This window comes from Pinus tabuliformis, chromosome 5_2, assembly GCF_031772625.1.
Source record: "Pinus tabuliformis cultivar Carrire ecotype Pingquan chromosome 5_2, CPIR1, whole genome shotgun sequence".
NCBI classification, from domain to species: Eukaryota; Viridiplantae; Streptophyta; class Pinopsida; order Pinales; family Pinaceae; genus Pinus; species Pinus tabuliformis.
In genome coordinates this window covers 485,996,716-486,022,453 of record NC_142306.1, presented here as the reverse complement: position 1 = coordinate 486,022,453, position 25,738 = coordinate 485,996,716, and the positions used below count along the sequence as shown (strand labels likewise).

Genomic DNA, 25,738 nt, shown 5'->3' with positions numbered 1-25,738 from the left:
GGTCTTCTCCATCTTCTTTTGATGCATGCCAACCGATGTTCTAGATCTCTATTTTCTGGTCACTATGACTAGCCATCTTAGCCAAAATATGACCTTATTGAAGTACTAGGCTTGGCTAATGGTGTTTATCACCTTCCCTACATTCTCCAAAATCTTCATATAACCTTACAACACTTCATCTCACCATTCTTACCCTCCAAACCCACTCAGCCAACTTCCTGTAGCAATTCAGGACATCCTTTAGTAGTATAGGAATCCTATAATAACATCCTGTAGCACACCTATAGAAGCTTGTTTTGACCTTGTTTTGACTTGCAATGATAACCTAACTTATTTTAGGAGTAGTTTGACCCCTCAGCTTGGACTCCATGAACATAAGTGCCCCCTATACCAGTCCCTTCACTCCTTTTCCTTTCTTGCAAGATCGAATAACATTAGTTCTTTCATTTCTGAATTTAGCAATTAGAACTTTATTTACTCTAAAAGTGTGAATTAGATAGTTAATGCATGCATTATTGAATTATGAAATGGTAGACTAATCCTCTATTTTCAAGAAACCCTGTTAGCTAGATGATTGAGTGCAAGTTAGAATAGTTTCATTTCTGCAAATTAGCATAAGATTTGGGTTCTTTCATAACATTTAAAAGTTGACTGTATTCATTTCTGAGTTGAAAATTATTTACTTTATCTGCACTAGGACTAGCCTTTACATTTTTCTTTCAATAGTTACTCTCCTTTCAATTCAGTAGAGGAATGGTGTGGAACCCTAATGATCAAGTGATCTAGTTGAGGGTGGCATGAGTTGGATGATGCATCTATTATTTAAATAGAACTATCACCTCTAAGTTTGTATGAAATCCAAGGTTGATAAAGTAAAGTTGAAGAGCCTATGGAAGTTTCAACGCTCTTGGTTCAATACTAGGTCTCACCACAAAGCTTATCGCCCATCTCAATGATAGATGTCTGATGGTCCACCTTTTTGCTATCCAATGTTGCATAAATACGAGGAAAGCTCTAATCAACATCCCCAATAGTATGTTCATCATGTGAACTATGTATATGAGCCCTACCAACATAATATTATGGACAATCCCTCCTGCGATGATCTCCTCCACAATTCCAACACCACACAAGTTCCTTGTTCTACTCCCTAGATTGATGTCCCTGCCATCTATATGATACATTGAACCTTTTAGGTGGTGTAAAATTATCTTTATCACCTGAATCCTATGTTCTTACTCGCTTCTTGTACCATTTTCCTTTGTTCTTGGCATTACCTTTCTAATCTAGTTTAGTCCCATACTTGCACTTCGATTGGTCATAACAATTCTTTAGTTTTTGGATGGCCTCCTCCAATGATCTAGGATCATCAAACTCAATCCTATCTTTGAATTCCATTGGTAACCAACTAGTGAATCTATAAATCTTGGCGTTCTCCTCCTTGAGGTAAGGCACATACCATAGTAGCTCCAAGAACCTACTAGTGTACTCATCATCTTTCATAGATCCCATCTTTAGCTCATAGAATTATTTTTCCCTACCATCAAAGTATCTCTCGAACAAATACCTATTCTTGAATAGCAGCTCAAAATCACTCTGAGTGAAATCTTCCTGATGTATACCTCTAACATTCTTCACATATTCCCATCAAATGTATGCTTTACCTTTGAGACTGAATGTAGCTACTCTGGCTTTCATGTTCTCCGAATAATCATGGAACCTGAAGAAATTATTCATACCAAGCAACCATGCCATTGCATCCTATGATTTCTTCATCTCTCCATCAAAAGTAGGTGTCTTTACTTTCTTAAACTCATCTGGAAAGTATACCCTATCACTCCTCCTGTATGGATTACAACGATGCAGATCATCATGCCTGTCATAACCAGAACTAGAATGGTACCTATGTCTATCCATCCTCCTATCCGTAGTGTCCAACAATCTTCCATCTCTAACCGTGTCATCATTATCTAACCCGCGACCACCATGTGACCTACTACCATATGCCCCATTAATTTTTTCCTCCTGCTCATGGCTGATCTAAAGTGGTCCATGTCACTGTAAATATGACTAAGTATCACTATTTACCTCTGCTAGATTCTCTTGTGCATGCATGATTTTGTCAGTATCTTCCTTAAAACTCCTTACTTCTTCCTTTAAGCTTCTCAATGTATTCGCCAAATCAAAAGAGTTCCCAACACCATACTTCTCATTTGATCCATAGGGAGAGTCCTTGTAGTCTACCATCTTACTAGCCATTTGATACTTCTTCCTACAAGGTATATCACAATAAACCAACATACCTTAGTATATCTTGGGGAGGATACCTTGTCTGCAAGATCAAAAAATCATCATGATACATGTATAACATAATCATGACAGCATATACTAACATAACACATAATCATATGACCATGCAACCATCATTCTAGCTAGGGTCCAATCATCTATGCATGACCGTAAAAAAAACACACATCATGACCTCATGCATGACGAAAACCACTACATCAATGTACACTTGACCACATGCAAAAAAGAACATGCATAAGCAATGAATACCTGTATAATCACATGTAATCAAGCATAAACGAACAATACTTGTAACCAAACTTACTAGAATGATACATGCAACCAAACATACAAGAATGTAACCAAGCATACATATATGTAAGTGACATATAATGACATGTGACCAGTCATACACTCACGATGATGCACTCCACAATAACAACATCAACTTCCACATGACGGCATCACTACAACCACAATCAACATCATGCAAATGCAACAAGCACATGGAATGCAAGTGTAAGAGACACACATGCAACTAACATGCATGCATTACCAACACACAACTCATTTAGTTTGAGGGGTGAACCATGCTCTGATACCACTTTGTAACACCCTTTTCCCACATCTACCCAAGAAACTAGCTAGCTGGGGTAAACATGTGATGAGAGGCCACTATGATATGATTCCACCACCTAAATCATGTTAAGGAAGTGGAACCAATGGAAACACACCATACAAATATTCAACATCAACATTAGGAACCTCAGGAACCAATCCAACCTTTCTACCAACTAGCCCCTAGGTCCCACTGAGCTTTTGGACCACTTGACATCAGACGCTCTCATGTTATGGACATGCTAGTGTCTAGGGACCTTTGGATTCTCTCAGAGGCCTACAATCTAGTGTTCAAGGACTCTTTTGCACAGTGTTGTGCCAACATCCCTAGGATTTGAGCCACTTTTTTCACACCCAAATCCTAGGTCACTGCCCAGAACTGAATCATATATTCAAAACAATAAAATAACAAGGAAATGACAGTATAAATTTAATCACTTGAATGATACCTTGAATGGACCCCTACTAGCCATCACAAGAATTTCATCAAACATATCACGACTATGTAATCTACAGGTATAAATAATAGATCTAAGCATAGGGGTCTCATACTTAGCTAAGAATCACTAAAAGACATTGATGCCTCAACACATTGACTACCATTTCATCCATTAGGTCATATATACATTGTTCATTCATTTACATGTAAAAACATGATGAGAGCCATACATAGGTATTGTCATAAAACATATATGTAACCATCATATTAGAAACCGAAATACCAATGAAATCACAACCATATCATCCAAATATAAACCATTATAATACCCATAGAAATACAAGGAGAAATAACCTCATCTTGATGATGCAAAATCCAAACCTGGGATGGGACTTCCACGTTCCACTCAATCGTAGAATGGCTGAGCCAAATATCTCTTCAGTCATTCCCTCTTGTGCCATATTCCAAGCATGAATTTGGGATCTCATAGAACACATCAATCCAAAACCATCCAAAGATTCCAGAGGCCATCCACCTAAACCCATCAAACAACGATTCCACCTCACAATTGGACATTACAAAACCATCATTAGATAGTCTCTATCCAAGCTTTCCAAGGCTCCATAATGTTTTTCCAACCAAGGCTCCAGGAATAGTAACTCAACCCACAAATTTTACCATGCTCCAGATCATTTGTCCAACCAAGGCTCCAGGACTAGTAACCCAACCCAGCATGGGCTCTAGAGCATTTATCCAACCAAGGCTACGGGACTAGTAACTCAACCTAAGTCGTTACCAATATCTAGAGCATTTTTCCAACCAAGGCTCTAAGACTAGTAACTCAATGCACCAAGGGCCCTAGATCGTTTGTCCAACCAAGGCTCTAGGACTAATAACTCAACCCAAGCTAAGGAAACATGAGAACCAAACAAAACAAAACAATGAAAATAAACCCACAATTTCCATGGCTATCCAAGAAATGGCAAGCCTAGGCAATCCACTCTCAATCCCAGCCATTCTCCATGCAAATGATAGATCACAACCAAAAAACCACATGCATATGCCATGCATTCCAAAACTAGTGAGGAAAACATACATGCAATTCAATACCTGCAAGAAAATCCCGATGTAGTTGTTGATCTTGATGTCCTCTTGTGATTTCCTTCTCTTCCTTTTCCCTCTTGCTCCAAAATCCAAGTATGCCACACCCTCTAAGAGTGCTCCAAGAAAACTCTAAGTCTCCAAGAATATTAGAGAGAGAGAAATAATAATGAGAGAACTCCAAAACTAAACTGACTAAAGGTTACCAACTGATCCTCGGAAGCATTTTTATGAATGAGGCCTCCATTATCTTCATTTTCCATTATTTTCCTTCAATTTCCTCCTCACATGCAACCTATGACTTTTCACCTATCTCTTCTTCTAATTTCCATTATTTTCATAAATAAATGTGCCAAAAATGCCATTTTTTCTTTCCAAGGCCTTAGCCATTAATAACCAAATGAGTACCCAGACTAGGATGTCTTGCCCAACATTCATCTTGGACTAAGTGTCCCATCAACCATGGTTATTATTTTTCCTTTATTAACTTTTATTATATGGAATTTTCACTAGGTCCATTACACAGTAGATGGTGGCATTGATGTGCTAGATGTGTCAAGATCATGGGGATTCCCCATGGTTGCTAAGGTCTCTTGTAGATAATCATTACAGTAGCAGCCCTATTAGAGAAGCCATAATACTAGACTATGATTGTTAGGAGACTCGGGATTTGGAGGAATTTCTGTATTAAGAGATCAACTCATATACTTATGGAAATTGAATAGTTGGATAGGGCTTCAACAGATATTTCCAACGATATGTTGAAGTTTTCAAATTTCCCTCTAGATCAATAGTTATGGTCAATCAAAGTAAAGTCCTCCAAAAGGAAGAATTGTAATGAGTTGTGGTTGCGGGAACAAATCCCAAAAGGATGGAACCCTAAAACCCTGGAAGTATATTTAAAATAAGACCTAGGATGGCATGAAGAATGGATTGTAGTAAAAAATCCCAGAAGGTCAAAATCTGGAAGGTTGGAATCCCATAGGATCGGAATCCCAGAAGGTCAGAACCCTGTAACTTTTTGTTGAATGAATTTATTAAAAGTGTTGGGATTAAGGGCTTTGGGAATTGGTTTGGCAGTAGGTCACTTTAGGCATAAAACAATTTACAAAGGAAATCGCTTACAGAACTAAGGATCGAGGGTTCTCTCTCTACTCCCACAGGACAGGTTGTAGCATATTATTAGTAAGAGATGATGTCAGCATGACATAATGTTGGACACATGGAAAGAATTTTTTATTTTCTTAGGTGCACAAAAGCCCCATATATGGGTGACACATTGAACTCTCACTGGTAAACACGTGGCTTGGATGACATCAGCCTGGCGTCACCCTAGTATAGAAGAATACCTCGAAGGTCGGAACCCTCGTAAACTATTGCTAAAAGAATTTTATGGAAGAATCGAGATAGTGAGCTTTGGGCCTTAATGCCAGGACATGGTTCTTGGAATTAATGGAGACTAAGTATGTGAAGGTTTATAAAGTAAAATAAGCTATTGGACGCTTTAGAAGTAGTGGCACCACATGTCATCGTGGTGGGATTTTGATTGGAAAATACATACAATGGGTGGTCCAACTTTGACACATAATCATGAAGGAGAAATATGAAGGCAAAGAATAAACCTAGGATAGGCTTTTGTGTTGTCATGTGACCAAGGGAACGGAAAAGGTTATAAAGGTATTTTAGCCTCCATGGAGTAGTAGGGAGGTCTAGCACCTAGAGGCCTAGTTGTAGGTCACACCACTCGGTCCTATGAAAGAGAAAAAATAGAGAAGCCAAGGGAGAGTTGATAAGGCATAATTGGGCTAGCTCGGAAACCTATAATATGTATGAAATATATTTTACAAAAGGTTATGGGTACCAAGGCTTCCTAGATCTAACTCATGTAATGGCATATGTTTAATTTTATGAACGAGTTACCATCTTTGGAGAGAGGTCCTCCAAGTTTGTCACTTATGCCATATTCAAGGTTTGATACAAATCTAAAGGCTTATGTATATGGATGAGTCGAAAACTGTGGGAGAAGTTCTTTGTGTTTGGAAGATTCACCAGTTTGGCTATTTTCCATGAGGTGTTTATGCAGGCATGGATGAGTCAAAAGTTGGGTAAATGCACACAAAAGAGTTGGTGTCACTAGAATAATGATGACTGCAAAAACTATTGGTTCTAGGTGAATAGAACCATGATTGCAAAAATTTCTTAATGAATTCATTGGTAACTTTTGAAGGCAAGAGACAGAGACAGAGAGGACCATGATTTGTAGAAGTAGCAGTTGACTCCAGAAAAACCATGCTTGAGCTTTCTTGCACACTACAAGGAATTAAATGAAAAATGGTTAAGTGCAAAAGCTGTGATGGCATGTTGTAGGTTCTCCCTTGACTCTTATGTGCCTTAAAAAGAAATAAATAAAAATACATGCTTGATGTACATGTTGATATTTGTGAAGAAATTAAGGAGAATGGAGAGCCATGCACAGAGACAAACATGTTGTCTATACGAGGAAATCCTAGCATGCACAGAGACAAACATGTTGTTTATATGAGGAACTCCTAGCATGCATAGTTTAACTAAGATTCAATTCTCAATATGGAGATTCACATAGGTGCCCATTCTCTGAATTGATTATGCTATAATTGCAATTTTTAAGTATCTAAGTGGGAAAAAATTCTCAGGAGCCCATGCTCATCATTTAAAGTGGTAGCAGTGGAAATTAGGAAAATGTTGCAGCACTATGTTGCACCATTCATAGAGTACACTCTTGATCATTGTGTTTGACTGCAGAGACAACATCAACCATTGTGCAGTAGAGGAACAAAACCCAAGGTTACATTTGAGCAATTGTGGGGGGAAGGTTAAGTAGCATTGTTGAGAGAGATAGCTAAAGATATTTTCATATGTGCTACTGAGAAGAGGCCAAGTGTGCATGGGATGCTAGGAAGATGATGAGAGTGCCTATGTAGAGGAAAGAGTCTCAAAGTGAGCTAGTTCTATTATGAGAGGCTGGGAGAGCCAGTGAAATTAAAGAGGGTCAAGAGAAAATTATATGCTATAGAGTGAAAAGAGAACAGAGTGTTGTGTGGGTTGAGTAGAGGAAAGGTTGGACAGGTGAATAGAGCTGAAATCAGGCAGAGTGGTTGATAGTACAAATTGTGCACTACTGAGAAGATTCCAAGTATGCCTGGGCTATTGAAAATAGGTTAACAGTGCCCGTGTAGAAGTATAGAGCTGAGAGGAGAGAGCTCTCTCTCAGAATGTATGATTTTGCAGTGTGCACAAAGTGGCATGGGGCTTTGTATGAGAGATTGTTGTTGAGAAGAATAAAGTGTCAAATGTTGAAGGTTTTTGAGAAAATTAGAGGGCTAAAGGCAAAGGATAACGATGATTTAAAAACAATCATAGTGTTTTCCAAGGATAATGAACATTAGTTCCTTTCGAGTGTGGGTTGGATCCTGTATACAAGAATTTTGTGCTTCCATCTCTAGTGGGTGTCTGAAGAAAACTTGGGGTTGGTGCCTCCTACAAGTTGGTGCTTGCAATAAATCTATGAAGTTGGTGCTTCACATGGTGCTTCTGGTAAGTTGGTGCTTCACATGGTGCTTCCTGCTAATGGGCATTATCAAACAATCAAAGGGAGTTGGTGCTTTCTATGAGTGGTGGATCTTAAACACTCAGGTAATAGAGTAGGTGTTATTATTACATCAAATAACAAACAAGCGTTGGTGGTTTTTCTCCCGGAAGGGTTTCCACGTTAAAATATTTGTGTCCAATGTGTATGCTACTCTTAGTGCATGTGTTCATGTGATGATTTATGTTGAAGCATGAGATGTTATTGATTTCTCTCATTTAATGGATAAGAAGTTTAAATGTTAAAATTAAATTGGCAGAAAAATTATATTTATCCTTAATATTGATTCAACCCCCCTCTTAGTATTGACATTGTTCCAACAATTGGTATCAGAGCAAGGTTCCTTTAGGAACAACTTAACCACTCGAAGGTAGATCAAAAGGAAACAATTGTTAATCAAAGTTTGCTTACATAAGAAGGAGTCCCATTTTTTATTGGAGCGGCCTATGAGCTCTAGAAGATAAGAATGGAAGCCTATTTGATGATAATCAATGAAGACATTTGGTAGTATGTGATATATGGAGAAGAATGGTTTCAATACAAAATCCAAGGAAATCATCATGAAAGGGATTTCTAAGCTAGATGCTAATAAAGTTAATCATTGTGAGTCAACAAAGGAAGTGTTTGATAGATTGCAATGTCTATATGAAGTAGAAAGCCATGCAACAATAAAGGAGGTTGATGGAACTTGTTTCTCAAGAAGTGAACCTGAAGTTGTAAAGGCTACTGATAGTGAGAAGGAGAGAAGTAAGAAGAGGAAGAAGGCATCCCAAAGGAAATATGCTTAAAAGATTGAATATCCTTCTTCCAGTAAGGAAGTTGATTCCCATCATTCTCGAGAGGATAATTAAGAATATGAAGAGAGACCATGTTTCTCTATAGGTAAGCTATTTTTGTATGATAATTGTGAAGAGATAGGTCATACATCTAGTGGTTTTGTAGAGAGACCTACATTTATAGAAATAGCCAATGATGGTATCTCAAAGGAAGAAGGGAGATCCTGGGTGTGCTCATCTATAGGAGAAAGTAAGAGCAACCCTAGTAGTGATGAAGAAGGGATAATCCTCAGATCCGTGGAAGATCCTATGGTTATAGAGAGGAATTTAGATCTCTCTGGTGAATCATATAGCAACACTGGTAGTGAAGAAAATGATCTTGATGAAAGGATATTTCTTACAATGAAGTTGATCTCTACTCTAAAAGAGTTCAAGGCATTATTAGAAGAAAATATCAAGCAAAAGCAACAACGTTAAGAGAAGAAAAGAAAACAACATAATGGTAAGAAGTAACAACGTGGAGAGCAACAAAAGAGAGCTAAGTAAGTGTAGGAAAGAGTGCAAGGGAGTAATACAAATTGTCATGGAAGGCACACGAAGAATCAACAGAGGTCCTTTCCCCCTCAAGAACAAAACCCTCATAGAAAAGGTAAATTTTTTCATCAAAATCCTTTTCGTGGTTATTACTATTCTTGTAATAATTTTGGACATAAATCCATCGATTGTAGAAAACATGCAAAAAAACAGAGAGTGTAGAGTAACAACAAGATAAAGCATGTTGGCATTAGTAGAGGCCTTAATAGGAATTTTTCTAAGTATATAAATCCCTTTTCCCCATTCCTAAGCCATGTCCAATGATGCAACTGTGTCAATTTTTGGCATATGTTAGCAAATTTCATGTATAGCAAGGTGAAGCATGCTTGTAGAAATTAATGTGGAGATTCAATACTTCTCATGAAATTTTCTAACTCACATGACTTGAAGCTACTCTACTAATCTACAAAAGTTAATTCACCATATAAAATAAGAATCAAGGAATCATAACACATGCACAAATATTTATCTAGGGGAAAGAAAGAGCTCAAAACCCCTTACTATCTATATTGCATTAATAAGATAATAGAGAAGAAACGCAATGCTTGCTCAAGCCTAAGCACACCCTACAAGTGTATAATCTATCCCTCTGCTTGACTAGCCAAACCTTTCCCAACACTTAGCCAATTTCAAGCCTTCCCAAGCTCCTATTTCCTTGCCTTGTTCCCTTTGGAAATTTCCCCTATTTTTAGGAATTTCACACCAAGGAATTGCGCAATAGCCTTAGGTCAATCTCTAACTTCATGCACCACCTGTACACATGGGAATATGCTACAATTGATAGTACACTGCCTTAGAATCTCCATCTCAACTGTGTAACTCGAATTATCTACATGCAACAATTATTTTGGGTTAATTGATCAGTTAACTGGTTTATCACTGAGTGTGGTTTAAGTTCCACTTCCACAACTTGACCTCCACTAGTTTTTCTGACAATTAGGACTAGTTAAACTGACAATAACTCAAATTAATTGAAATATATTGCTACAAATTAGCAATTTATCGTGTGGAACTGAGCTCAAGTTTCCCCAACTCGAATTTATCGAGTTAACTAAGTGACAAGAGCCATGTCACCTTATTTAACTCCCTCCAAGAATTGTTTTGAAATAGAAATTCAAATTTTAATCTAGTTTGACCAAGGAAAAGTCAAAACTAGATTTTCTTGTTTCCCTCTCAGAAATAAAGGTATTATAAACCACCCATATCCTACACCCGTGGAACTCAAATTTTCCTCTTGACAAAGCCTTTTTCAAAATATATGCATCTTGTTCCTTTGTTGGAATGTACTGTAACAACATAATCTGCCTCTACACACAATATCGTAGATGGTGATACCAGATATCAATATGCTTAGATCAATCATGAAATATAGGATTCTTAGAGAGTTTGATATAATTCTGATTATCATAGTAAATCACATCATGATCCATCATCTGACCAAATAACCCAACAAGAATCTTTCTCATCCAGATCGCCTCACATGTTGATTGACTTGCAGCCATGTATTCTACTTCTGCTGAGTTGAGTGCTAATGATATCTACTTCCTTATGAGAAATTGTTGCAGATCCAACACTAAAAATTCCTCCTGATGTGCTCTTCCTGTCTGATGGACTCCCTACCCAATTTGCATTTGTTAAGCCTTGTAGCTTCACTCCCTATATTTGTCTATACCAAAGACCAAACTAAGTAGTGCCTCTGAGGTATCTCAACACATGCTTTGATGCCTTCCATATAGTTTAGTTTTATTAAAAATTGCTTGACTAAGCTAGTTAACTGCATAACACATGTTTGGTTGTGTGTTCACAAAATACATAAGTGAACCCACAAGATGCCTGTAAATGGTAGCCTCCACTACTTCACCTGAAGTAGCATCCTCTTTCCTCCAATTTCCTGCTAGAGGAGTATCTGCCAGTTTGATATTCTCCATGTGGAACATCTTCAATATCTCATTGGAATACTTGCCTTGAGAGACAAACATTTCCCCATATCCTTGCCATACCTCCAAACCAAGAAAGTAATGCATGAATCCCATGTCCTTCATCTTGAATTATCTTGCAAAATCCTCTTTGCAAGAACTAATCAACTTCTCATCATGAGTTAAAATTAAATCATCAACATACAACACAATAATCAATAATTCACCTCCAACCACAATGTGATAAAGGTTTGCATCTGCTTCACTTTGGAAGTGAAGCCCAACCCGGTGAGATAGTTGTCGATCTTGGTGTACCAAGCATGGGGTGATTGCTTGATTCCATACAACGCTCGCTTGATTTTGAACACATGTGACTCTTTGTCAAAGGTCTCAAACCTCTCTGATTACTCAATATACTCCTCATCCCCAATAACTCCATTGAGGAATGATGTCTTCACATCCATATAGTAGATCTTCGACCCCATTTGCACTGATACTACTAGTGTTGTAGTGTTTTCTTCTCAAAGATGTACGAAAAGAACCCACTTAAGATCATGGATGAAAAACAATATCGACAATATAAATAACTGCAAAAAATTGTAGATCTGCAACAACTAATAGAAACAAAACCTGCCAAAATTTTGATCTATGCCACAATCATAGTTAAACAACAAAAAGAAATAGTAATAACTCCAATCATCCAATCGAAACCAAATATACAAAGAATAACTTTATTATAACACCTGTGAAGGGAACAAATAAATATTACCTGCCCCCCTCTATTGGATGGTTTCTTGGCTATCCTCAAACATCTTCAGATTATGTAGAGTCTCTCTCCTCTATAATGTGTAAACCCAACAAAAATATGGTGTGTGACAATGAAAATAATCAAAAGTGAATAATTAATGGAAAACCCTTCTATTTATAACAAAATATTGAGTTATCCTCGAATAATGAGCAATAATAAAATAGTATTAACCCCGTTATTGGCATAACCACTTGGAATATTTTATTATATTTGGTTAGGAGGGAAAAAGTATTTAATATTTTATTTAAAAATAGTAAATAAATAAATGATTTATTTATCATCTCAAGCAATTGGTTAAGGAATAATAAACAAATAATGATTTATTTAATTATTCCTAAGAGATTTAGTAAAATTTGACAAAGAATAATAATTAATTAGTGATTAATTAATTATTGCTTAGGGAAAAATAGGATAATTAATGATTTATCTATTTATTTTTCATAATTGGGTCAAATATGACAAGGAATAATAATTGAACAATGGTTTAATTAATTATTCCTAGCAGAAAATCAAATAAATAATGATTTATTTAATTATTATTCATGGGTTTGATTATAAATTACTTAACAAAGGTGGTTTATAAGTAATTTCTCACAGCGAAAGAAATTTTACTATGGTAAAGTTGGCTTTACATGGTGTACTTTGATGCATCTAGTAAGTTAGGCTAGATGATCAATTTTTTGGTGATAACAGATTTCCCCCCAATGTATGAGTGTTCGGAGAAAAAAGTATGATTGAAGTACGTTGTAAAGACACAATCACTAGACAACACAGTGGAGTCAGAGAGACAGACAGACAGACAGACAAACCAATAAAGTTGAAGTGAAGGAGGATAGGGGGAGATGGGGTGAGACCAATGCAAGTCTCCTTTTATGTTGTGGTACCAGACCTCAATGAGGTGGGGGATGCATACCCATACCCGTCGAGATAACTTAGTACAAAAATAATAGTACACCCAGAAGTAAAACTGAGCAATGAAGTACATGTTGAATGGTACATGACATCCTGGCATATAGAGCCAGAAAATAATACAATGTATCCCATACACATAATGCACCTGGAAAAACATGAGCTAGGATTGAATGCAATAATATCTGAGTACATGAGATATAATGGCCCTTCCCTCAACAAAATGGGTGGTAAGGAGGGTAGAAGAACCGGAGAAGCCTTGCTAAACAGGGAAGGGCTTTACAAAATTGAATGGATCATCTGAGGAAGACATGCATGCTATGAACACTACGATTGGTAGGAACCAAACCCTTCAACTCTGTGGAATTGCATTTAAGGCTATATCATAATAAGAATGCATCTGGGCATGTGGGGAGCTACCTGAAGGGCCACCCCCTCATGAGGTCTAAAACATCTCACACACACCTGGGGATCACTGGTACAATCTGCTACATCACTGGACCATCAATTGTATGAATCATGAACATGAAACAGCCAAGTCAAAGGGAAATAATGAGTCCCTCTACTCGATCTGAGGCACCGAACAAGAATGGAATCTGGAACCAAGATACACCACCTTCTAGGCAATTCTTTTGGAATAAATGAGTCGATGTCGACAGAATAGGGCCCGCGATAGGTGAGGCAATGAGGATACTCAACTAAGGCACAAGGGAAAATAGTAATGTGGTTGATGGACTAACACCAGGGATAATGGAAAAAGTGGGATTGAGGGACAAGCAAATGACTTCCCTTTTCAGAACATAAAGTGCATGGTTAACTTGGCAACGACTGACTCAACTTCGGAGGGGATGGGGACAGTATGACTGGAGGCCAAAATGAGCAACACATGATGAACAATATGAAAATATGGATGGAATATTGTGACATGATATAATGGGACATGAAACAAACTCCATGAATGCAAGGGTGACTCATCACGGATGCTCTGAACAACGTTGACTTGATGACGCTGCCACACAGAATAGGCTTGGTGTGGACCATGGAAACATGAGTAAATGATGGTTACTCATGGAAAAAATTGACACACGGTATGAAAAGTATTAAGAGGAGGTGGACCTCAAAGTATAGGTGTCACTTTATGAAGAAATTCGATTTTGGGAGGCGACGAAGTGACCCTTCTTGGAAAAACGACTTCTTGGTGAAATGTCAAATCATCAAAAACCGAGGAAGACCCATTATAGAGCTCAATGAATCTTTCCAATGGTGTTGATTGTTCGTCAAAGGGATATATGGTATGGTCGCAATGTGCAACAAAAAAACTGTGGGTTTTCCTATAAAAGGGTGTTTTCCCTCCAATTTGAGAGGAGGAGAAGGCCCTAAATCTTATGGAGATCATAGCGGAAAAACCAACCATCAGAATAGGGATATGTGACTTTCAAGCAAGTTGTCTAAATATGGCCTTAATAATTGTTGGAACGATGGTTCTTGATGAAGAATTAAGGGAAGAGGAAAACAAGAATGAACTACTAGAGGAGGTCTAGAATCATCCTCACCCACAAAGTCAAACCTGGGGACTATGTGGACATAGAGTATAATATTTGAAGATATGGTATCAAATGTCTATGATGTGCGATGTGCATATGGCTTGCCCGAAAGGCCGGTAGGACAAAATATCCAAGGAATGAGAGGATAATCGATCATACCTAGATCCAGTGGGATCTAGGCCAAGACTTATGTTAATCAATTGATAATATGGCCAGGGGAAAACCATCATGCCCCCAAGCATGGGATACTTCCCACAAACATATGTGATGGAGGGGACTGATCTGGTATGCAAAGGAGGGAATGATGCCCCCTAGCAAGAGGAGTTTGTGGAGTGCCATTATGTTCTGAGTGCTCGAAAAAAGGATTCAAGCATCTCAGCCCATCCTGGCAGGAGATCCTCTAAAGGATGATAAGGATATGTAGGGGCTTATTTGCCCCCCATTATGCTATGGGCGTACTGGATGTATTTAGATTGGTGTACTCCAAACACATTTATTTGTTTTATGTGATACATAATATGATTATGCATTTTATATGATGATGATGGTTCACCATGTGCTTTGTTTTATGGTTGTCTTATGTGGTATACATGTGATAAATGCCAATCTAGAATGTTGTTTACAATGGTATATAGATAGTTATTTTTGGCTCTAGGAACATGACTAAAAGTAATGGTTTTAAATTCACGTATTAACAACTTAAATCTTAGATATTTTCTAAATAGGACTTGGTTATGCACATGATACACATCGTTCAATTGTATGACAAGTAGCAAGGAATCTAAACGAACATGGAAATGAATGATACGATGAGCAAGGGCATCGAATAAAAAACCTATCATTGCATCATATTCGGCGTGGTTATTGTTGGTAGATCTAATGCACACACTGTTCAAAAGGATTAAAGTATGCAAGGGGGTAAAAATGGCCTAGGTTGCCGAGGCTAGATTCCTGGAGAAGAAATTCGCACCATCAGCATAACCGACATACGGTGTGGATGATGGATCCATTTGAAAGGTGCAAAATACAACGGATGAGATGATGCAATCTACCTAACTTCATGGCAGAAATAAAGACACACAAATCAAAGTGATATGTTATGAGCGACATTTATTGAGGTAGAGTGCACTAAGAGAATTAGGAAGGAAGTGGTCTTCAGAATCTTCCAAACAATATGCCCCCTTGCCTAAGCATAAGGGTAATCAAGGGTAGATATAGCTTCCATGATGTCCATATCAAAATGGAAGATGGGTGGACAGGAGGAAGAAGGACTACATGATGTGGTGATAATACCTGGTACATTAACCTGAGAAAAAGTTTCACATACACATCATCTTGTATGGTAGACGATGAGCTGGTAGATGGAGGATCTACAGATGTTGAGACCTGGGATTTTGTCGAAAGAGGTTTGATAGAAGTGCATGTAGAAACATCAGAAAGGTTTGGCTGCAAGGAACTCAAGGATGATGACAAGTAAAGGATATGGCCTGTGGTGTTCGTCATCTCAGCATTAGGGGGAGGGATCACGATGGTGAGACCATAATACCCCTATTCTCGTTGACTAGGGTTACCAAGATCCATGGGTAGAGGAGTAGGTGTTTCACTATGCATTTCCACATATTCGCGAAGTGTTTCAAGGAAATTGTGAAATTCATCGAGACGAGGGAAACAATGGGAGTAGTGACCATGATGATCACACAAGGCACAAGGGTGATTTGTACATAACGTTCAGAGTTCTTGGGTGGACCTGGTAAGTTAACATGGACTTCCCCTTAATAATAAATAAAAATAATGAATAATAATAATACAAAAATAATAATTAATAAAAAAAATTATAAATAATAATAAATAAATCACTTAATAATAATAAAAATAATAAATCATAAATGTTAAATAATAAATCAGATTAAAAATATATACAAAGAAATAAATAAATAATAAAATAATAAAATAAAATAAAATAGTAATAACCATACTAAAGCTCTAGATAAGAATAAGGAAACTATCAAAAAGAAGGAAATAAAACAAGAAAATGAAACTATCAAAAAGGAAAGAAATCAAAAGAAAGTGGCATGAGACTTCTATTTAATAGAGGGCAAGGAAGATGAGAGGGCATTATTCTTTCCGGCATTCTATCAGTCCGAGATTGTATCTTTCATTCTCTTGGGAGAATGGTATACTAAGACTTAGGAGCACTGGCAGTAGTACGTTGATTGAGGCTCGGGGGTGGCCAGTTGTAGCAGAATCCTTGCACAATTGAGCCTACGGTTGGGTGGAGAGTCGTCCCCACAACCTTGTTGTCATCTGGCAAACCTTGATCGCAGGTAACATAGATATAAAATTATTTGTCAGCATATATTTCTATCAAGAATTTAATTTATATTTTTTTTTTTTTCAAATCTAAATATTGCTATAGAGATGAAAGTACACGCTAGATTTGTAGATATCTCTTCTAAGATAACAACAGAGCATAATCCTTCCAGAATTGACTTTGTTTACAGACTCAAAATTTACGATGTTATTAGATTAGTGGCTATCTGGGAAATTACTAGTGTGCTATGGATCAAAGCATTCAATGAAAATATATGATGTAACCATATCCACCACTTCATTGACTGGCTAACAATGTGAACTCAATACCCTTTCTACTATTCACCGATTTAAAATATCTGTTCACATCGAAATACAAAATCCCTTTTATCGCTGAAAGGCGATTTAGCCTTATGTGTTCTTGTTTACCATTTTCTGAATCTCTCAACCTTTATAGCTTATGGAAAGACTCTTACCGGGATGCTGGTAGGACTATTTACTATTCACAGGAATTTCTTTTTAATGAGGCTTTAGCTGGATAGCTCTTTACATTAATGTTAGCTCATATTCCTTAGTACATATGATTGGATTCGAATGTTCGAGATTTCCGGTTGTAATACCGTGGAATTACGCTGGACTTCAAATATTTTTTGTTTCTGTTGCATTTCTCGGGTTGCATGAAGAAATCCTGATCGTGCATCTAGCAAGTGGTATTAGAATGCAAGGTAAACTCAATTCTAGTGTACTTATGTTTACAATTACTCTGATTGATTTGCATGTTGATACTCTCGCTACACTGCTCTTAATTAAGTGTGAATTTCATGTATAAGGAATAGTGTGTTCTTTCAAGGTCATTTTTTTTTAAGGGACATGAAGAAATGATAGCTTCATGGCACAGTTAAATGAGAAGCTAAATCAGAAAAGGAAAGATATTTTAAAAACACCTCAATTATGGATTGATGACTTGGATACTTTCCTTGAACCTCTCTTTCTTTGGATGCAAATACGTTATCTCCTATGTTGCACGAGTTTTAGAACTTGGGTATGGGTGTCTGGAACGGCTAGAGGTTTCCCCAAAATTTTCCAGGAAATGGCTAATTGGGAGCGGCAATATTATATAATAAACGGTGACCAGTTTTGGCGACCTTATCAATCGTTCTGAGTCTGATGCAACAGGGAGAAGTATTTAGATTTGTAAATTGAATTCAGATTAACGAATGTTTCAAATTACAATGTGAGGTTGATCAGTTGATCTTAAAGTAGGGGCATATTTCTCGACATTATTGTCAAAAGGAACAATGGAATTTGCAGGAACACGCATAGCCTTCTGCCTTATGCATGCAATTCTATGGCTAAATGTATTGTAAATTAAGGGATTCAAAATGGTGTTGCCTTTGCAGGTGCGCTTGTAGGCAGACCATATAATTAATAAAATGATTATTTTTTTTTGGGAGGAGTAACCTTCCCAGTCATCCGATCTAGTCTGGGTCGGGTGGCAGTGTCTTTCCTTTATGGTGTGGAATATTTTTATGCTTGATTCATAAATTTTCTTATACGTATTTTAAAAACAATCCATTTATTTTTCTACATAAGTGATGATTGCATAAACAGATACTTAAAGTCATATAATGCTTTACTCATTCGAATTTTGTTTTATTTTACATGGATCCAATTCTCTAAGTTTTATGGCTTATACTACAAAAATTGTGATTATTGATGAACTCATAAACTCCATGTTTTTTTATATATACTTCGAAATTTGTGATAAACTATGCTTTAAGTATTATACTTCAATTGAGTAAACTAAAATTTTAATTTCAAACATATTCTAAATTTATTGTAGCTTTTGGCATAAAGGTAATGAATAAATCCACTGAATATTACAGGGTAGATCATGGCTCCTAAACGGCGAAGACAAACCCGAAACAACCTTGGAGTAGAATCACCACCTCCCGCCACTTCAGAGATAGGAACCCCAGCTGAGCAAGCTATATTACATTCCCTTGGAGAAATGACCAATATCTTTAAGGACTGGGTCTCAAGCCAAGGACGAGATCAGGGAAATGTGCAAAAGGAATTGGAACAAAAACAGAGACAAGACCTAAATTCTCAACTCAATGTCAAAGATGGACAAGCAACACTTGATATTATGAAAGAAGTCCAAAAATCCAAATTACCAGAGTTTACAGGTCTAGAAGGGGGTTCAAAAGCGGAAGCATGGGTAATGGTTGTCAAAAGAGCACTTAGTTTTAAGGCATACACTTCTAGGGAAAAAGCCCAGATATCAATGAGTCTACTAAAAGGAGATGCCTTATTATGGTGGGTAAATGAAGAAATGAAGATGCAAGTCACCCCAGTACAAGTTACTTGGGAAATGTTTGAAGAAGCCTTCCGAAATAGGTACCTATCAGAGGAGTACAAACACCAACAAGTAGGAGCTTTCCATGAAGTACGACAAAATGGTAGATCTATCGAGGACTATGAAGCTGAATTTTATTCGTTGGTTCATCTTGTGGACTATATGGCTGATGATAGATGTCAAGCTGAAAGATTCTTACATGGACTCGACCCCTTAGTCCGAGCAGAAGTCGCCATGTGGAAACCCACCACTATGGCAACAACCACTAGTTTAGCCAAACAAGTCTTGAGGAAAATCAATATGAAGAAGCAAATGGTAGTTGATGAAAGTTCAGGAAAGGAGCATTCCTCAATGAGGCTGAATAAACCAGGGGGGCAGTCATATAGATTCCAAGGAAGACAAAACCCTATTTCTCGGATCGCTAGTGCAACTTCTCGACTGCCTCCAAGAGGACGAAAGGGTCAACCCTACTTGATTAATGGGAGGAGTAGAAGATTTGGTGACCAAGGACAAGTACAACGTGGAAAGCAGGTACAAGTAGAATGTTGGCATTGTAAAGGTCCACATTATAGAAGAGATTGTCCAAGTTACCAATCAGGGATTAAACAACAAGAATACAAAGCAAAAGGAGGCAGACCAGAAAACCCACATCGAATTCATGCAGCTACAAACCATCGCCAGGCTGAGCACCAAGCTACTGTAGTAGAATCTGCAGGTATGATCAATAACATTCCTCTATCTGTGTTAATTGATCCAGGTGCTACTGATAGTTTTATTTCACCTTCAACAATACTTAGATGTGGATTGACAGCTCATGAGCAAAGTAACTTTAGAATGGTTGAAATGGCATCAGGCTCTCAGCAATCAGTAGGGTCAATGGTAAGAGATTGTAGTGTTAACATTGGGGGGTGTGACACCAAGATGAATCTATATAGTACAACTCTCGGAACGTATGACTTAATCGTGGGAATGGATTGGCTTGAACCCCATCAAGCTATACTGGATTGTTATAATAAAACAGTCCTCATAAAAAATGACCAAGGAGAAACCAAGGTAATAAAAGGGATTAGACGTGGTGTTACATTACGCCTCATATCAGCGAAGAAATTTAATAAGTGTATGAGGAAAGGGTGCAAGATTTATGCGGTAGAAATGGTTCCTACCAATGAGAAGTCCTCGGATAAATTGCAACCACTACTTTCTGAATTTGCAGATGTATTTCCTCCAGAGTTACCAGGTTTGCCTCCCGTTCGAGAAATTGATTTCTCCATAACCTTGAAACCAGAAGTGGAACCCATATCCAAAGCACCTTATCGAATGACTGTTCCAGAGCTTAATGAATTGAGTATACAGCTCAAAGAACTTCTTGATCAAGGTTTTATAAGACCCAGTGTGTCACCTTGGGGTGCACTAGTGATTTTTGTAAAGAAGAAGGATGGAACTCTTAGGTTATGTATTGATTACCAAGATCTAAACAAGGCCACCATTCGAAATAGGTACCCCATGCCTCGAATCGATGACCTCTTTGATCAACTAAAAGGAGCTTCAATATTCTCCAAGATAGACTTACGGTCAGGTTATCATCAGCTAAGAATCAAGGAGGAAGACATACCTAAAACGGCATTCAGAACGTGCTATGGGCACTATGAGTTTATTGTTATGCCATTTGGTTTGACTAATGCCCCAGCAGCCTTCATGAACTTGATGAATAGTGTCTTCCGAAAATATCTGGACCGCTTTGTCCAAGTTTTCTTGGATGACATCCTCATTTACTCTCGTAATGAGAAAGAGCATCTAGAACACTTGAAGTTGGTACTACAATGCCTTAGGGAACATAAGCTATATGGAAAACTTTCTAAATTTTCTTTCTTTGAGAAGGAAATTCAATATCTAGGCCATACCATTAGTGGCAAAGGCATTGTAGTTGATTACAGTAAGATAGAAACTATAATGACTTGGCCCTCTCCCCGGAATGTCAAGGAAGTACGTAGCTTTATGGGATTGGCAGGCTACTATAGAAGGTTTGTAGAAAGGTTCTCACAGATATCAAATCCCGTCACCTGCCTCCAAAGGAAAGGGGTTAAGTTTGAATGGACAAGTGAGTGTGAGAAAGCATTTAATGAGCTAAAGCATCGACTAACAACGGCCCCAATATTAAAAGTACCTGACATGGACAAGGACTTTCTTGTATGCACGGATGCATCAGAAGAAGGATTAGGTGCAGTCTTGATGCAAGATGAAAGGGTTATCGCTTATGCTTCTCGAAAACTTAAGAACCATGAAATCAATTATGCAACTCATGATCTGGAGTTAGCAGCGGTTGTAATGGCCTTGAAATTGTGGAGACATTATCTAATGGGACGTCAATTTGAGTTAAGAACAGATCATAAAAGTCTTGAGTATATCTTCACACAAAAAGATATTAATGCTCGACAACGACGCTGGAGTGAGTTATTTAGTGATTATGATTTCAAGATATCCTATATTAAGGGAAAAGAGAACAAAGTGGCAGATGCTTTAAGCAGGATACCTAGACTTCATTCAATGTCGACATTAAAGATAGACTTGAGGAGCCGGATTCTAAATCATCTAGTAAGGGACCCACATTACCAGCAAATCAAATTTGCCTTACAAGAAGAGGTACCTGTGGCAACCAAGTGGGAGGAATACAGCTTAGAAAATGATGGATTGCTACGATATAAGGGTAGGATTTATGTTCCAGAAGATGATGATCTTCGGAATTTAATAATCAAGGAAGCCCATCAAGCTCCATACGCTGCACATCCAGGAGTCCAGAAAATGTATGCAGACTTAAAACAACTATTCTTCTGGACAGGAATGAAAAAGGATATAACAATGTTTGTGGCTCAATGTTTAGAATGTCAACAGGTTAAAGCTGAACCTCATCACCCGACAGGGCTTTTACAACCCCATGATATACCAGAAACTAAGTGGGAAGTTGTTTCGATGGATTTTGTTGGAGGCTTACCTATGACGTCCCAGAGACATGACTGTATTATGGTTGTGGTTGATAAATTAACTAAGAGTGCTCACTTCATTCCAGTCAAGACCACCTTTGAAGCATTAGCTATCGCTCACATTTTCCTGAAAGAAATAATTTGCCTTCATGGAGTACCACGAAAGATAATATCTGATAGAGATGCACGTTTTACTTCCAGATTTTGGAAAAGTCTATTACAATCTATGGGAACACAACTGAATTTTAGTACAGCATATCACCCAGAGACAGATGGTCAAATAGAAAGAGTAAACCAAGTGTTGGAGGACATGCTAAGAATGTATGTCATGGATCAACAAAACCAATGGGAGAAATACCTCCCCTTAGTAGAGTTTGCCTACAACAATAGTTACCACAGTTCAATACAGGCAGCTCCCTTCGAGATCTTGTATGGAAGACCATGTCGTACTCCGTTAAGTTGGGATCGATTAGAGGACCGAGTCATGTTGGGACCTGAAATGCTCCAAGAAATGGAAGATCAAATAACCACAATTAAACAGAGACTAAAAGAAGCCAGGGATCGCCAAAAAAGTTATGTTGATGCAAAGAGAATTGATAGAAACTTTGAGGAAGGAAGCCAAGTTTTCATTAGAATCAAACCCTTTAAAAGTTCCTTTAGGATGGGTAAGGGAACAAAGCTATCGCCTAGATTTGTTGGGCCATTCATGATCCTAGAGAGGATTGGACCAGTTGCTTACAAGCTCGAGCTGCCTTTCCATCTAAGAAGGATGCATAATGTGTTTCATGTTTCTATGCTTAGAAAATATGTACCCGACCCGTCCCATGTTTTGAAATTTGAAAAATTGCAGGTTTCCGAGGAAGGAGCCCTTCAAGTCGAACCATTTTGTATATTGGACCGCCGGGTTCATCGACTCAAGAACCGTGAGTTTGAGCAAGTCAAGGTCCAATGGGACCAATATAGCCCAGGGTCAGCTACCTGGGAAGATGCAGCTGTTATTTTTCAAGACTTTCCTTATTTACTTGATTAAAATGTGTGGTGAATAGTGCTCCTTAGCTAAGACAGATACTTTTATGGAGAATCTAAATCATGTTTTATTTTTTAAACTTTAGGATACATACACTATGATTTCCATTTAGTTTAATGAACTGTTAAGATGTTGAGTATAATGGTAAGGGAATAATGATGCACATGTGTTCTTATAGTGATGATGTATCCTTATGATTATGATGTTATGTCGCAGTATATTAACATATTCGTTTACTACATGATGAATAGGTATTTGATGTTGATGTTATAACTTATGATAGTATTTCTTGAGATGAAGCATGTATTTGCGATTTACTATGATGAATGCAATTTCTATGATACTATGATGGTATATCTAATGCATTGGTTGCATGTTGAAGTATGATGATTGACAGGACTCCACAATGGGCCGCGAGGGCTGGTTTATTTGATGATTTCGTGCGAGCCCATATGCACGAGGGAGAATAAGTAACATCATATGGGTTGGGGACAAACTCAATCAACACTACATATGCCAGTGGTTCCTTTGTCTTGTGTATAGCTCTTGATGGATAGCTCTTGAAGAGCTATGGGATCATCTTGAGGAGGCCAAGTGCCTGATGTTCTAGGCTAGGTGCCTGTTATTGGATTGGGATGCCGAAGTCTGGAAGGGATGTAAAGGACTTCGATGCCTGGGGCTGTGCGCCTTAGTAGTTATGGAGGGAGTGGGCCAGCCTTGCGAGATGCCCAAGGTCATTGAGTACCGGACCGGATGCCTGCCTTGGGGCAGATGAGGTCTGAGTCAGGCGTGAGCCTTGGGGCCAGCCTTGGACTAGGATACAGACCAGGTCAGCCTTAGCCTGGTGCCGAAAGTGGGAAAAAGGACAGAGATTCCTTGAGATTTCCCGGGGTGTGGGGACTTTCGATGCCTGCTGGTTATACTAGTTCAGTAGAGGGTGTTGGCAACATGAAGTAAATTGAATAATAAATAAAAAAATAATATAAATAATAAATAATTCAACTTAACTTCGGGACGAAGTTCCTTAAGTGGGAGAGTATGTAATATCCCTCCCCTTAATAATAAATAAAAATAATGAATAATAATAATACAAAAATAATAATTAATAAAAATAAATTATAAATAATATTAAATAAATCACTTAATAATAATAAAAATAATAAATCATAAATGTTAAATAATAAATAAGATTAAAAATATATACAAAGAAATAAATAAACAATAAAATAATAAAATAAAATAAAATAGTAATAACCATACTAAAGCTCTAGATAAGAATAAGGAAACTATCAAAAAGAAGGAAATAAAACAAGAAAAGGAAACTATCAAAAAGGAAAGAAATCAAAAGAAAGTGGCATGAGACTTCTATTTAATAGAGGGCAAGGAAGATGAGAGGGCATTATTCTTTCTGGCATTCTATTAGTCCGAGATTGTATCTTTCATTCTCTTGGGAGAATGGTATACTAAGACTTAGGAGCACTGGCAGTAGTACGTTGATTGAGGCTCGGGGGTGGCCAGTTGTAGCAGAATCCTTGCACAATTGAGCCTACGGTTGGGTGAAGATTCATCCCCACAACCTTGTTGTCATCTGGCAAACCTTGATCGCAGGTAACATAGATATAAAATTATTTGTCAGCATATATTTCTATCAAGAATTTAATTTATATTTTTTTTACTGTTACAGCTGGTAGATGGAGGATCTACAAATGTTGAGACCTGGGATTTTGTCGAAAGAGGTTTGATAGAAGCGCATGTAGAAACATCAGAAAGGTTTGGCTGCAAGGAACTCAAGGATGACAACAAGTAAAGGATATGGCCTGTGGTGTTCGTCATCTCAGCATTAGGGGGAGGGATCACGATGGTGAGACCAGAATACCCCTATTCTCGTTGACTAGGGTTACCAAGATCCATGGGTAGAGGAGTAGGTGTTTCACTATGGATTGCCACATATTCGCGAAGTGTTTCAAGGAAATTGTGAAATTCATCGAGACGAGGGAAACAATGGGAGTAGTGATCATGATGATCACACAAGGCACAAGGGTGATTTGTACATAACGTTCAGAGTTCTTGGGTGGACCCGGTAAGTTAACATGGACTTCAGGGATATTTGACTTAGGGAACATTTCATGAACCAAAGGTTTAAGATGGGGAAGCTCAAGAAAATTATTGGTGGTGTGCCCAACAATTTACACAAAACGCACAGAGTTGAAGGCTTTGGGGCATTAGGGGCTAGAGGAGCTTGGGGAGCCTTGTCTTTAGGTTCTTTCATTTTAGCTTTGCCCCCTTGTCTGGATGCTTTCACAACAAGAGTGTGTTCCTATTGAGATTGTGATGGAACTGAAGCAGCAGCAGGGGACGTAGGGACCTGTTGAACCGGGGTCAAAGCATGATAAGGTCTTAGATGACCATGCGGAATGCTTACAGGGGGATCAATGCACCATACTG

The 25,738-nt window shown here is 37.9% G+C and overlaps 1 protein-coding gene across 1 annotated transcript; it reads left to right on the top strand.

The window, feature by feature from the left end:
- The first annotated feature begins 18,823 nt into the window (after nucleotides 1-18,823).
- LOC149159804 (uncharacterized) lies at nucleotides 18,824-23,296 on the top strand. The gene is made up of 4 exons (XM_089434427.1): nucleotides 18,824-20,663; nucleotides 20,979-21,687; nucleotides 21,814-22,888; nucleotides 23,117-23,296. The coding sequence occupies exons 1-4, from the start codon at nucleotides 18,824-18,826 to the stop codon at nucleotides 23,294-23,296; spliced, it is 3,804 nt and encodes a 1,267-aa protein (XP_089290553.1).
- The last annotated feature ends 2,442 nt before the right edge of the window (nucleotides 23,297-25,738 follow it).